We start from the raw sequence: 14,809 nt of genomic DNA, 5'->3' as shown, positions 1-14,809 counted from the left end.
TTCCCCACCAAATTTGGTTAACTTTTAACCAGTATTTTTTCAAATAATTTTCTGCACCATTCTCTCCTTCTCTTCTAGAACCCCAATTACAAGTACATTAAACTGCTTGATATTATCCAACAGGAAATTATTGTGCTGGGATTTTTTTTCTCCATCTTCTTTCCCTCTGTTTTTCAGAGTGGATAATTTTCACTGACCTGTATCCAAGTTAACTGAGCCTTCTGACATTTTTCATCTGCTAAGTTGATCCAGAAAACTTTTGATCAGATAATGTACTTTTCATTGCCAGAGTTTCCATTTGATTCTCTTTCATTATTTTCATTTCTCTGTTGAGATTCCCTGTTTTGATTCCATTTACTGTAAAGTCTTGAACATGCTTTTAATAGCTTATTTAAATCCTTATGTGTGTTTTTCAACATTCGGGTCATCTCAGGATCAGATTCTATCTCTGTTGTTTGTTTAGCTTGTTGGTTGCTGGGTTGGACTACGGGTCATACTGCTCTGGGTTGTGCCGATGCAGTAACTGCTTATTGTATGCTGGACACTGTGAATGAACTACTGCATGCAGCATGTCATTCCTTTAACAGATGTTGGGCTTTGCTCTGGTGGGCTTTGAAAGTAGTTATAGATCTTTTGGGTCTTGTCATCAGTTTTATTCTGTTAGCGGAGAGCTAGTTAGTCTGAGTCCTAACATGATGTGCTCTTAGTTCTAGCCTGTCCCCCTGATTTTAGGGAGTGGTACCTATTCACAATGCATGGGCTCTAGGCCTCCAAGAAATGTCCTGAGTGTACAGTGTCTCTCAGTACAGTGTGACTTCTACTATCACAGGTCTGCTCTCCGCTAAGAAGGTCTGTGCGTCACTGAGTCTCATGTGTGCTTGTCGGCCCAGCCCTCAGCTGAGTCACCCTGTGAACACGCCTACAGAATTCCGGGGCCCTCCCATTGTCAGTTCCCTCTTCCTGGATTCCCGTTTCTGCAAATTCCATTTCAGTAACCTACAACAATTTCTACTTCATCACCTCACCAAGCCACTGTACCACCTGGGTTCTGCTTCCCAGCTTCCCAGCAAGAAAAATGCACAGAGTGACAGAGGGGTTATGGAGCTCACCTTATTTATTTTCTCCTAAGGAACACAGTCACGCCCTGTCTGTTGTTTAATAACCCACATAATTGTCTCATGTATTTTGTTGTTTTATAGTTGTTCTCAATAAGAAGGTGGGCCTACTATTGTTTAATATGTCATGGATTGATGTGGAAATCTTATTTAATTTTCATAATGTTCAAATACTTCTGGACCAAAAATTCACAGGTGTGGTATAGAGAAAAGGTTAGATGGGGTGTAATTGTAGATTACGGAGGTCATGTGTAACTTTGAGGTACTATACTATACAACAGAAAATGTTCTGGTTTTGGTGAGAAAGACATGCTCTCATGCAAATTTTAATATTCAAATTTCTACAAGAGGGGAGGGAACTGAGAGTGAGAAAAGTTCTACTAACTTATAGTCGCATACTTCAGTCAATAGAAATGGCATCATCCTGCAAATCACAGCTGCAGATGACATTTCCCCACAACTATTTAGTCATATTTGATTTAACTTCCTTAGGGCCTAATCTTAAGATTTACATTAACTTGATTGTCAAGAGGCAATTTGGAGTCAAACATTATCTTGGATTATCATGTATACTTATCTCTATATAGAGAGATAGATAGGTATCTCCAGGATAATCTTTGACTCTCAATGAGAGTATACACACACACACGCATACATAGGATTGGCTTATTCATATATATCATTTTACATTATGTAGATTACATATGATACAGTTAACTATGTAAAATACAGTCAGATTAGATACATGCATATTATATTCTACTTATCTATGTAACACTTATAATAAAATGAGTGACAGTACAAGGAGAGTTGACATAGTAGGGAAAATAAAGATTAAGGGAACTTGATCTATATTTCTGGTGTTGATATTGTGTGAGTTTATTCAAGCTGATCAAATTCTATGGAAAGTGTTTCATACGTGTAAAACTAGGTAATTAATTTGTGTATGTGTTTTAGACTTGAAAATTCAGTCACTGAGAAGTTTGTGTGCAAATGTTAAGTCTTATCTGTCCGAATTCTAACTCGGTTATTTTCTAGACTCTGAACACACTCATGACATGTCAGCTCACCTCTGCTTAAGACGGGCATTGCCAAGACATGACACCGTGTCTATAAAGAGCCGTGGCATTTTACTGGTATTACTGGGGTTTCCCACCATTTCCTATCATGCCTCTTAAATAGTACAATAAATACACTCACTCCAAAATATTATACGGAAAGTAACCCGAGAATCTTTGGCAACACAGCGCTCTGAGCAGGGGCCACCAACAGACTGGACGTAACATGTGAACACAAACCTCTCCCAGCCTGCAGGGAGCTCCCAGCAGTGGCTCACTCGGCCCTACTCACAGCTCCTTCGCCTCAGCTCTCGCCACCAGCAGCCACAAAACACGGCAAAGTCACACAGAGATCGTCACCAGGAGCAGACAGACACCTCCTTTAGACCACGGACTTTCAAAGGGTTAGTACAGCGTCATATGATCTTTTGAACAGTCAGGTAACTCCGTATGCCCAGCTGTGCTTTTTGATGATTCTCTTATACGTTTGGGGGGGAAATAGGTTAATTGTAGAAATAGTGTAAACCTGTAGGATTTTTGTGGAATGTTACTGGTCATTTTAGAGTGAGTTACCTGGTTTCAACCTGAAACGCTGACTTTCAGGCTTGAACTTACCCTCGCACACGGGCTGCAGTCCTGACCACGACCCGTTGAGCAGACACGTTCGCTCGGCCGAGCCCCGCAGCTGGTAGCCCATTTCACAGGAGAAGCGGAGAAGGCTCTTGGCCTTAAACTCATCTCCAAGCCGAGACCCATGTGCTGGGATCCCTGGATCACCGCAAAATCCAGGATTATTTCCTACGGAACACAAACACGTATGGCAATACTCAATGCTGTTAGACTCGTTTAAAACAGGGCTGTTATGTTTAAAGGGAATGAAACTTTATGTAAATGTGTATCGAACACGGTTACAGTCATACAGCATTCTGGAAATCTCGTGAGAAAGATGTTCTTTATTACAGCACAAAAACGGAAGACGCTAAGAAATTGTGTCTGTGTAACTAAAATCAAAATAGCTTATTAAAATATGGTTGTGACAATAATTGATATTCTTCAGAAGAAATAAAATACTGGGGACGGTTGTGTAACTAAAATCAAAATAGCTTATTAAAATATGGTTGTGACAATAATTGATATTCTTCAGAAGAAATAAAATACTGGGGACGGTTGTGTAACTAAAATCAAAATAGCTTATTAAAATATGGTTGTGACAATAATTGATATTCTTCAGAAGAAATAAAATACTGGGGACGGTAAATGCAGGAATTGCTCGTTGCAAATGCTGGTGAGGATGCTGACGAGGAGATGCGGGTGAAGGTGCGTTGGGAACGAAAAAAATCAAATGAGAGGTTTGATGCTTCTACGCTGTGTCGATCTGCTGATTATGTTTATTTTGTTTATTATTATGAAACATTCATGGAAGAATTAAGTTGATATTTTTTCCAAACGGGATTGATGTAACAATTGACGACATAGACAGGAAAGATGTGGGAGAATTGAGAGGAAGCACAGAAAAGGAGGGAAAAACGGGGGCCAACTGAGTCAAGGTGAGCAAGCTTCCTACTCAGGTGCTAGGGAGGCTCTTGCAGAGGAAAATGTGCCGTGATAGGTGTTTAAAGGGAAGGAGAACGAAGACGACACTGACGCTATATCATAAGGGCGTACTTGGCTAGAACGGAATAACACCAACTTCAAAGAATGGCACCACTGCCCAGTATTTGGCATGAAGAGCTGACTGCGCCATGCCCACCTGTGCAGTGGGGCAGGGCTCCGCTCCAGTGACTGTCCTCCTGGCAAGTCCTGCTGCTGTTGCCTACGAGACTCCGCCTCCCTTGGCATGAGTAGTGAACCACGGCCCCAGATGTAAACAGGTCTCCAGTTAGGATGGCGTTGGCAGGGACCCCTGGGTGTCCACACGAAATAACTTAAGAAAAAAATCAAATCAAATCAGTGAGTACATTGTTCCTGTTAAGCTGCTTTGTGTTGGTCAGTGTCCCTCAGAGACTCATACAATCATCACCGATCAACAAAAACACCCGAATACGCTGCACATCGCTGCAGTGCCCTGGAGAAGAAATGCCAATTCCAGACGACCCTCCCTCTACCCTGAATAGTCATGTTGCTGAAGTCCAGGAAAGGGTCCGTCAATGAAGTTTTTGTTTGTTTTTTATTAGGTTAAGATAGCTTTGCTTAAGGTAGAAATTGATATTTAGGTTTTCAAAAAAGAAAGTCACTCTACCTAAATTTTTTCCATCTGCCCTTAACTGTATGCTAAGTAAGCAGTGTTATACAAAATGTTAGAAACTAACATAGATTCACCAAAACTATTTTCATTACTTCTTCAGTTAGTATGACAATCATGCTTTGCTTGGGGACAAAACTCGGTCAAATCTGCTTCCTCTTCCAGCTCCCATGTCTAGAGAGACCATCTAACAATTTTTCTTTGAATAGGTGGCAATCTAAAATGTCTAAGTAAAAAAAATAATAATACATTACTGATTAATATTTTCCTCAAGTAGTCCACTCATTTCTTTATAACTATACCAAATCAGGCCCATCATCTAATCATAATTATCCCTCAAGAAGGAAAATTCTAGAATCCAGATTACCATAGGATGGTAAAGACTTATCTCTCCCTTTCTATAAAGTCCAAAATTAGGGTTAGCCATGGGCAAATTTTATATCACGTACAAACAGCTAACTGGGCTGAAGATGCCAAAGAGTATTCAAAGGCTCTGCTGGTTTAACATCCTCGAGGGGCTGCATTCGGTCACTGACAACCCCAAAGTGATGCCAGCCAGAGGGGCAGGTTTGAAAGGTTGGAAGGCATCACCCATCCCCTGAGTCACATAAGCCCTCCCCTGAGACTGTCTTACACTGACATCCACTCCCTGGACAAGAGGAGTTTATCTACGGAGTCCTAAAAAGAAGCTAACTAGAGCTGAATCAGTGAAATTGTTGATAAATGATCAGTTCCAAGTGAAATAAAAGAGAAAAAAATCAGTGGAACAGTATAACAGCAAAAATAGAGATGGAGGTTAGCTGCTGCAGAGCACGTGAAAACAAAACGCTCCTCTGCGAGCGTGTATTCCCAAATTCACGGTAATTCCAGCGGTTAAAGACAGCAAGTGGTGGGAAGTCGCCCCTTGGAAAATGAGATCAGTTAAAACCTGGTTCCTGGAGGTTGGAGCACGCTGGCATCATTGCAACAACCAATACAAGTCTCACAGACACCAGGGAAGATGCAAGAGAAATCTTTGGGGAGAAAAACAAACAAAACAAAACTAATTTCTCTGAAAAATTCCCGTGTGTGAAGGCACAGAAAACCAGAAAACATAAAGCTTGATGAGGATAGTAATACATTTACAGATGTGTTTTGTCATGTAATCCTGTACGTTTGTTTTTGAAAGTCATCGCTCTCTTTCTCTGTAGAAATTCGTTGTTTTGTTACAGTTAGAATTTGAGACAGGTTTCCGGGGTAGATTGAAAGGGCTTTGTGGGACCCTGACTTGCAGGAAAAAAGTCTCCAGCACCAATCCACTCTGAAAATGTACTGAAAAGGCCATAATTGTCACAGGTAAAATGGATTATCACTTTTTTCAGTAAGTTCAATTTATAATGTGATTGTCATTTCCTATTTTCTCTACCCACACAAAATGAATACTAAAAAGGATTGTTTTGTTTTGTTTCTGACTGATTTTTAAAAGGCCAAGGAGAGTGACTCCTTTTCCTTCATTTTCAGACTACGTTTTAACAAGACAATTCTCTCTGAGCTAAAGGACAATATGATTTTTCAAGTGAAAGAAAGTAATACTATAGCTATTTGGGTAAAAAAGAAAGTGTCCCTCTGAACCTGTATGGTCTAAAATGTACTGTTAATAGTGTTTTGAGGGGAGCCAGAGCGGCGACCTATCACTTTGTCTGCCCTGAACACGCCGTTCTTCACGGCAATCCGCCCTCCTCTTCTTTAAACCTATGGGTCAGGAGGAAGTGACGACCAGGACACTATCTTTCTAATCATGTTCACATCGGACTGTACCAGAAGCGCTGAAGAGACCCAAATTAGGCCCCTCAGAGAGCGCCACCCTTCCGGCCACAGATACTAGGTCAATAGATGGAGACTCCGTTTATAGCTTCTTGCCAATATTTCTGAACCTGGGTCCAGACAGATGCATGGTGTTGAGAGATTCGGGGTGTTGACAGAGGCGCCGTCTGGAGGCCGCTGGCGCCCGTTTGAACCGGTGGATTAGCCTCCCTGCTGGCCCGAAGCAGGAGACAAGCAGCAACAGCAGACACAGAGACAGCCCGGTCCAGGCGGAGCCCGTGAGCCGAGTGCGTCTCCCGCCGGGGCCAGCTTTGCGAGCAGGCCAGCACCCCCGCCCCTTTCTTCCCGCGAAACTAGTGTGAGTTGCATTTGGTGATTTCTGGCCAACCTATAACGTTGTCATAATAACAAATATAATTTGTGATGGGGGTGGGTAGAGAGAATTAAAAATCAACACCGTTTTGAATACTTGAAAAAAACCGTGTTCTGTTGGTGGTGTTCTTACAGGGCTCTGTGGCCAAAAGGACCCTCACTTACCCAAACACTTGGGCAAAGAGCGATCCCATAAGCCATCTGCCATGCAGGTTAAGGCAGAAGATCCCAACAAGTAAAATCCCTTCTTGCAGTGATATACGACACTCATTCCATATTCAAAACTCTCGGGGAAATTCTGTTGCTCGTGACGAACGGCATTTTCCACAAAGCCTGGATCCGAGCAGTTCACCACTGCAAAGGAAAGCACGGTGCACATTATTCAAATGCAGCTATGCGTTTATAAACAAAACAGACGGGCAGAGGAGGCAAACTCCTCCTCGTGGTTTTAGAAAGTTGGTAAGACGACAGCATGACAGCCAAAGCTTGTGAAATTCTGTACCCTTGACGAATTCCACTTCCTGCTTTGGGCCATTATGCTTCAAAACATGTCAAGCAATATATCGGCTACTATAGCACCTTTAACAACATGAGACTGACAGCCTTTAACTGTTTCCTAATAATAGGCTTCTTCAATGTAAGGTCTAAAATTCGTTTCCCTGGTTAGGTTTTTATGTTATGAAAATGTTAAAATAGAAACGGCTGAAGTTAGTCTACATATTTGTATGCGACTGTGATACTTCAGGACAGCCTGGGACACAGTAATTAATTACCACCCCACCCTGACATGCACTAATGCTTCAATATGTGCCCAAGTAATTTCTGTTATGTGTCTAAAGCAGACAAAAACGACAACTCCTCTATCAACACTTAATACAAGTGTAAATTAAGGCAGCCTCTGACTTAAGCTTCTTCCCCTGTGGAAACAGCTCCGGCAGTGACAGCGGGGTGTGCCTGGTCCATCTGAACGGCGCTCTCTGAGCCTGAGTGCCGGCTGGCCTCTGGGAGGGAACCAGCCACGTGCTCTCGCAGGTGCAGAGGCAAGAGCGAGCCCCGATTCTCTCTCTCTGACCCGTGCACCGCTGAACGGGGCAGCTGCTGCGGAGCCGCGCTCTCTCCAGGTATTTCTGGCTCAGAAGCCGGTAGCATGACAAGTTCCCAGGCAGCCACTGCACTCGGTGTCCCAGCGGCCAAAGGCAAACCCTGCCCGTCTGCACCCTGGTTCCTCTCTGTCCCCAGGACGACGGGGTGGGTGGATCAGAGGCGGACAAGGGTCCCTTTCAGTGCTGCAGAATAACATCCTATCCTTCTTAAACCAATCCTGAGTTGATAGAAGAAAGACAAGTTCTTTCGAGTCAAGCAAACATGTTTACGGACCCCCGGCAGATATTTTTAAGGCTCCAGAGTGCATTGCACCTGCAATAAAATTGTCACCAAACCCACCATGATAGCAGGCATTAGCTATCTGGAAAAAGTGTCACTGACTTGCACGATTATTTTTATGACCTGAAAAACGCCCGCATCGGCCCATTGGGCACTTGGAGTTGCGTGTCAAGCCCAGGAGACAGAAACAGCTCCCTTGTGTCTGACCTTCACAAGCAGGAAGGTGTTGCCTTGGCCCGAAGGCCAAAGACGCTATGGTGTCGAGTTTGCGCTTACATCGCTCTTAGAGGACGGTCCCCAAACCACAGCAGACTCTCTGCAGTGAGAGGAAAGGACACCGCTTAGGCGACCCAAGTGGAGGCGCCGAGCCTTCCTGCGCCAGGGCGCCCGGCCCATGCCTCACGCGCCCCGGGATTCCACACGCCCCACCTGGGCTCGTCCTTTAATTCATAGTTTTACATTCGGGCCCAGCTTTCCTGAATGCAGCCTGATTGTGGGATGGGTGAGAAAGACGAAGTGCACAAAGCAAGTGCCATTATGTGTTTGGGGTCAAGAGAAGGGTGGGGCTGGAAGCAAGAAGAGAAAGAAAAGAGAAACAGTTACCGCTCCGGTAACGGTGAGGTCCACCTGCATCCCCCCTTTGCCGGCCGAGGAGAGCAGGGCTCTCTGAGCCCCACCATGGCGGGAGGAGTGCCGTTCAGAATTCGCAAGTTTCATGCCCAAGCGCTCTGAAACCTCGAAGCAGAATTCTCCTTGGGGGCCTCTCTTGCCCGCGGCACGGTGTGTAGGAGACACGGACGTCCTCATTACTGCCGATACTGACGACCACTCTGGGATTTTACATTGCATTAGAATTACCTGGAAGAAGTGCTGAGTCCCAGGCTCCTCCCCATCCTTTCACCTAGTTCAGCATCCTTAAAAAACCAGGCAATAAAAATGCTTGACAAAGTTAGATTCCATGAGCTCCAAGACGGAAACCGAATTGCTCTTGATGTTGGAAGAGGTATGTCTACAAACACTCTAAACCTGCTCATGCTTTTCTCAGTCCCATCCTGTGGAATTAGTCCTACAGAATTTAGTCCTGCATAATTGCAGTCAGAAACACCTATTATATCCCTTCCTCTTTATTTTATTGGTTCCACTAGGAGATTCAGCTGTATCTACCAGCTTGGGGAAAAAAAATAAGGCAGGAAGATTTTAACTTATTTGTCCACGACAGAGAGAACTGTGAAACATTCCACGTCTTTGCTGCACACGAGTGTGTTTTACCATATGCAGGGCAGGCTGCCGGCCTAGACAGCTCAGCACTACCCAGTCCATCCACACACTGCTCTCCCGTCTCCGTTCTTTCTATTTTGTGCCCAATTCCTATCTGGAATCTGGTGGACTGAGACTTCATATGACGGACAGAGGTGAGCTGTCAGCAAAGCGGAAGGAGGGGTCAAATTACTTAAATCATCCTGTGGCGCCTGAAAGGACCAGTTAAGTTGATGATGTGAAGACAGGTCAGACCAGGTCACACCTGCTGGAACTATTTTACTTTTTTAGCTGGAGACACGATGTCTAGCAGGGCAGAGCATCAGAGAGAAACTGGTGAGAGACTCATTGTGGAAGTCTCCCCTCATCTTAGCACCACCCCTCAACACGCCAAGCGCTGAGACTTGGCCTTGATGTTCAGGTGTTAAAACCTGACAAAGAACGGAATTTCCTCAGCTGGAGAGAATGAGAAATATTGATATCATATGTACATAGCCTGTGTGGAGTCATGAAGGCACAAAATGTGTTCCAGGGGACATTTGTGTATGTTGGAGGGTAAAGAAGACATTCATATACTGATCAGTAACATATCCAAGGTCACAAAAGGGGTCATACCAGAACTAGGTAAGGATCAGAGCTCCTGATTACCTGATGACTTCTGAAACTCCTTCTGTGGCCTTAGGGCTTTATGTGAAAAGGAAGGAAGGAAGGAAGGAACTACCTCCATCTCTTCCTAATGTGTTTTTTTTTTTTGCTTAAGCCTGTGTTTATGTTTATTTTTCTGTGTTTACTCCTGTTTCTTGCTTCTTTCTTGTTTTCTTTTATGGCTCATTAAAAACCTGATCATAAACAGGAAAGTAAGAAAATGATGCTTTGTAATGGAAATATAGCCAGTTTAAATTCTTTGGCAGTGGGAAAAATGGGTAAGAATTAGTTCACTAAATTTTTTAAACAGCGTTCATAATTGATTAGAGTTCTGTGTAATATGTGTTTTTTAAATTTTTCAATAGAAGGGATTATGCAAAGTTGAGAGGACAGTCGAAGGTGAGGTGACTATTCAGTGTATCACACAGAATAAACATTTCCAACTTGTTTACTTGGATGAATCAAAACTTAAATCAAAACTTAATTACCGGTCACCAAAAGCAACTTCTATGACGACTATTTTTCAAACATATGAAAGTTACCTTTCATCTTTTATCAATAACTGATAAGAATAAAGAAATTGGTTTTAGGTGTAATGAGACATTCGGGTTTGACAAAGAAGAAGGTTCTAATTGATTATAGTTGATTCTAGTTAAATTTCAGAGGTGGGTGGGAGTTGGGGCAGGGAGACTGAACACCTACTACGCGCCAGGCACTTTGCTAAGCATTCACGTGCACTGGTTTACTTAGAGCTCATGGAAACCTAAGAGGAAGGTAGTACTGCTTTGACTGTTCATAGAAGAAAACTGATATTCTCCAGTGAACTTGAGGATTCACTACAAGACCCTGGATTCAGTGATGCAAGTTTAGTGAGTTTTTTTTGTTTTATTCCTCTCTAACCAGAACAGAACCTTCACTCACCCCGTATTTTCTTAATTTTCTTTATACTCGTGTATGTAATAGCAAAGGACATGTATTTTAATTCTCTGAGTTTAAATGGCCAACCCCACAAAACTGTAGATAAGAAAGAAAAAATAAAACCTCCAAACATTTGCATGTAACACAAAATTATTACACAAGGAAAGAAAATATTAAGTGACTCATCCTAAAACTGCCAGACTTGGTATACCTCATTTATTTCTCCTTGAACTGACTGAACTTTTAAGCTCATGTTGACACATATTTGAATTTAGGAGACAAAGACTCAGAAAGCTCTTCTATAGAAACGGGGGCCTCTGAAACAGTAGGCATAATCTGATTCTTAAAATAAATGTGAAGACATTTGTTTTCATTCCTTTTAATGAAATCTACATCCATATAATTTATTTATTCCAGAAGGATATTACTACTAGCAAAAAGGATCCCTTCTTTTATTTATTTATTTTCCTGATCCTGTTTGTAAAGATAGAACCAGGGGGTGAGTCGCTTCCTGGATTGGAGGGTTCTGATTTATCACAAACACAGCTGGCATGGCCAGAGCTTTTCCCTGGGAAGGGCTGAGTCTGAGGATAAAAGGTGAGTCCAGGGTGGAGAGACTCTGTGGAAATCTGTGTCTAAGTCAGCCTCACTTTAGCACAGATTTACTGGGAGTTCATTCCAAAGTCCTGGTGGGGTTTCTCTCTTGCATCATTAACCAGATGCTGTAGGATTACTCAGGATTCCACAACTCATCGACCTCCGCAGATTAGACATCTGAGAATCACATCAAGTATTTGGGAGAAGAAATCAAGCACAACAGGATGCTGACATGAGACACAACACCCTGAACCATCTGGGGGTTTATTCAAGGAACCACATAAGGTAAGAATCAGGCCATACTGCAGTACGCACCTTGAAGAATCCCTGGAAGTTTTATTAATAGAGTAGCTATTTTTGTTAACTTTAACTTTTTGAGTTTCACGCCATTTTTTCCTGATGCTTCACTGTCTTTATAAGTCTGACCTCTTTGAATTCATGCTTTTCCTGGTCGAATAATATGCATGTAAATTCTGTGCACTAGATTGTATCTCTTAGTTCATAAATGAAGCAAAACAGAGCAATAGAAAATAACAGAAGCATGAGCAGGAGGCACCCGGGAGATGAGGGGGTGATTTCCAATCCCCTCAGCACTCGGACGGCTGTTTGTCAGTCATCTCCAACAGACGTTTTTGAAGTGTCAGCTTTTAAAATTAAGTACTAATTTTAAAGTTCTGCTCTTCCAAAGGCAGTGTCAAGAGAACGAGAAGACAAGCCACAGGTTAAGAGAAAATATTAGAAAAGACATAACTGATAAAGGACAGTAATCTGAAACATTAAAAAAAACTCTTAAAACTCAACAATAAGAAGACAAACAACCCAACTAAAAATGGGCCAAAGACCTTAACTGACACCTCACCAAACAAGACCTACTGATGGCAAATAAGCCTATGAAAAGATGCTCCACATCATATGTCATCAGGGACATGCAAGTTAAAACAATAATGAGATTCCACTATACACCTATTAGAATGGCCAAAATCCAGATCACTGACAACACCAAACACTGGCGAGGGTGTGGAGAAACAGGAACTCTTACTTATTGCTGGTGGGAATGCAAAGTGGTGCAGCCACTTTGGAAGACAGTTTGGGTTTCTTACAAAAATAAACATACTCTTACCATACAATCCAGCAATCATGCTCCTTAATATTTACCCAAAGGAGTTAACAACTTATATCCACACAAAAACCTGCACAGGAGTGAATACAGCAGCTTTATTCATAGTTGCCAAAACTTGGAAGCAACCCGGATGTCCCTCAGTATGTGAATGGATAGATAAACTGTGGTCCATTGAGACAATGGAATATTATTCATCACTGAAAAGAAATGAGCTATCAAACCATTAAAAAACATAGAGGAAACCTAAATGCATTTACTAAATGAAAAAAGCCAATCTGAAGTGGTTATATATTGTGTGATTCCAACTGTATGACATTGTGGAAGAGGCAAAACTATGGAGACAGGAAAACGATCAGGGGTTGCCAGGGGCTGGGGGGCAGGAGGAGGGATGAATAAGTGGAGCACAGAGAAACTTTAGGGCCGTGAAAACACTCTGCAAGATATGGCAGTGGTGGATACGTGTCACTCATTGTACACCTGTCCAAACATACAGACCATCTAACACCAAGAGTGAACCCTAATGTCACCTGCGGACTCTGGGTGAGATGTCGTGTCCACGCAGGTTCATCAGTGATAACAAATGCATCATCTGGTGGGGGTGGTGACAGCGGGGGGTGAGGTGGGGCTGTGCATGGGTGGGGGCAGGGGGTTTATGGGAAATCTCTGTACCTTCAGCCCAACTTTGCCATGAACCTAAACTGCTCTAAAAAATAACGTCTACTAAAAAAATAAGTCCATTCTTATTTTTCAAGAAAAGGGAGGAAGGTAAGAAAAGTCAAAATTAATACTGAAGACTTTAAAACACATTCTAGCGTTCTTTAAACTGCGCCATAGATATCTAAAGGACCTAGTATCTATTGTAAAGCACCAAAAACCATTAATAAATGATAGGCATTTAATTTCTTCTCTCTCTCTTTTTGGCATAAGTTAGAGGAAAATGAAGTACAGAAACAAAAAAAGTTTTGATAATTAAAAGCCTGCTATTTTGAATTTATTCAATCTTTCATTTAGCCAGAATGTACTGTGTCCAGTGGACAAAGTCTCAGCAGCTGTGGGGACTTCCTCCCCCCTAATTAGCCTCCGGATTGGTATCTACTTAAAGGTATGAAGTATTTCACCCATCTCTGTACTGACAGTATGCAGCACAGCATTCGGAACACAGTAGGTGCTTAATAAATGTTAAATTAAGTTGAGTAGAAGGGTTTGGGGGGAATGGATATAGATGGTTCTCATACACCTAAGGCATCAAAGGCACAGTTAAGTCGTAACCCTGTGTGAAGATAAACTGAACCCAAATTTAAGGGCCTTCATTTGTAACCATTCTTTCAGTCATGCTGTTTTTTCCTTGCTGTAGAGGACAGAGAAAGCAGTTTGATTAAAGGTGTGTAATCTTTTCCTAAATCTTTGCAGCTGCCTTACCAGGTGGCGGACACCTACAGCTAAGCCTGTCCACTGCTGCCCACGTGCTCAGGGCTCCTGGCAGACACGTGGGCCGCACGTTTCCCTGTGAGAGGTGAGGGTGAGGCTGAGTGAGTCACCCTGCTCATCACAGCCACGTGCATCACGATGCTCAGTAAGCATTTAAGGTTTGCCAAGGTGTCCCCACGTGGAAGGCAGAGGGGCCAGAGGTCATTTAGAAGCCAGCTTCCTGCCCTGGCTCACACATTCCAAGATGTCCCCTAACCCCAGTCACCCTGTTCCATGGCCCTGCCTAATACAATTATAATAATAACATATAACCTACAAGATGAACTTGTCAATGTCCAAGCTGACCAGACCCCCATGTTGTCAGGAGACCAGCAGGAGCTTTGGAACAAGAAACCAGGGGCGTCTCTGTGAGATACTCCACCCCCCCTCCCCCAAACAGGACACGCCCAAAGCCTGCTTTCTGGGGACAGTGAGAACAGGGAACCTGGGGTCTCTGCTCTTCACAGCAAGACTTTCCAACATTGAAAAGGGAGTTTTAGAGGGAAGTGGAATTAGGAGGCTTTACTTTGTCTTTGAGCTTAAGCCAAGCACTCTGATATAGACATGTGCCAGACTCCACAGTTTGTAGCCAATTTCACATAACTGCTATTTAAAACTTGCCTGGATTCCCATTCTGCTATTGTTACATTTGAATGCAGCTCCCTTGGGGCCCAGTGGGAAGGTGGGTGGTTGTCAGAGCAAGGGACCTCTGTAAGTGTCTGCCTTTAATACCATATTATTACCAAAAAACCAAACCAAACCAAAACAACAAAAAACTCACCTTCACATGGAAGGACATGCGTCTTCAGTAAAAGAGATGTTTTAATGGAAA

At 42.9% G+C, this 14,809-nt stretch overlaps 1 protein-coding gene across 1 annotated transcript in view; it reads right to left on the bottom strand.

The window, feature by feature from the left end:
* CSMD1 (CUB and Sushi multiple domains 1) overlaps window positions 1-14,809 on the bottom strand; it is a 1,818,880-nt gene that overhangs the window by 27,654 nt on the left and 1,776,417 nt on the right. The window contains exons 55-57 of the mRNA XM_061177359.1: window positions 6,756-6,944; window positions 3,924-4,097; window positions 2,789-2,971 (exon numbers count right to left, since the gene is read on the bottom strand). Coding sequence (XP_061033342.1) covers window positions 2,789-2,971; window positions 3,924-4,097; window positions 6,756-6,944 — 546 coding nt within the window. The remainder of the gene's footprint in view (window positions 1-2,788; window positions 2,972-3,923; window positions 4,098-6,755; window positions 6,945-14,809) is intronic.

Source organism: Eubalaena glacialis, chromosome 20 (assembly GCF_028564815.1).
Source record: "Eubalaena glacialis isolate mEubGla1 chromosome 20, mEubGla1.1.hap2.+ XY, whole genome shotgun sequence".
NCBI lineage: Eukaryota > Metazoa > Chordata > Mammalia > Artiodactyla > Balaenidae > Eubalaena > Eubalaena glacialis.
This window is presented reverse-complemented; position numbering and strand designations above follow the sequence as displayed.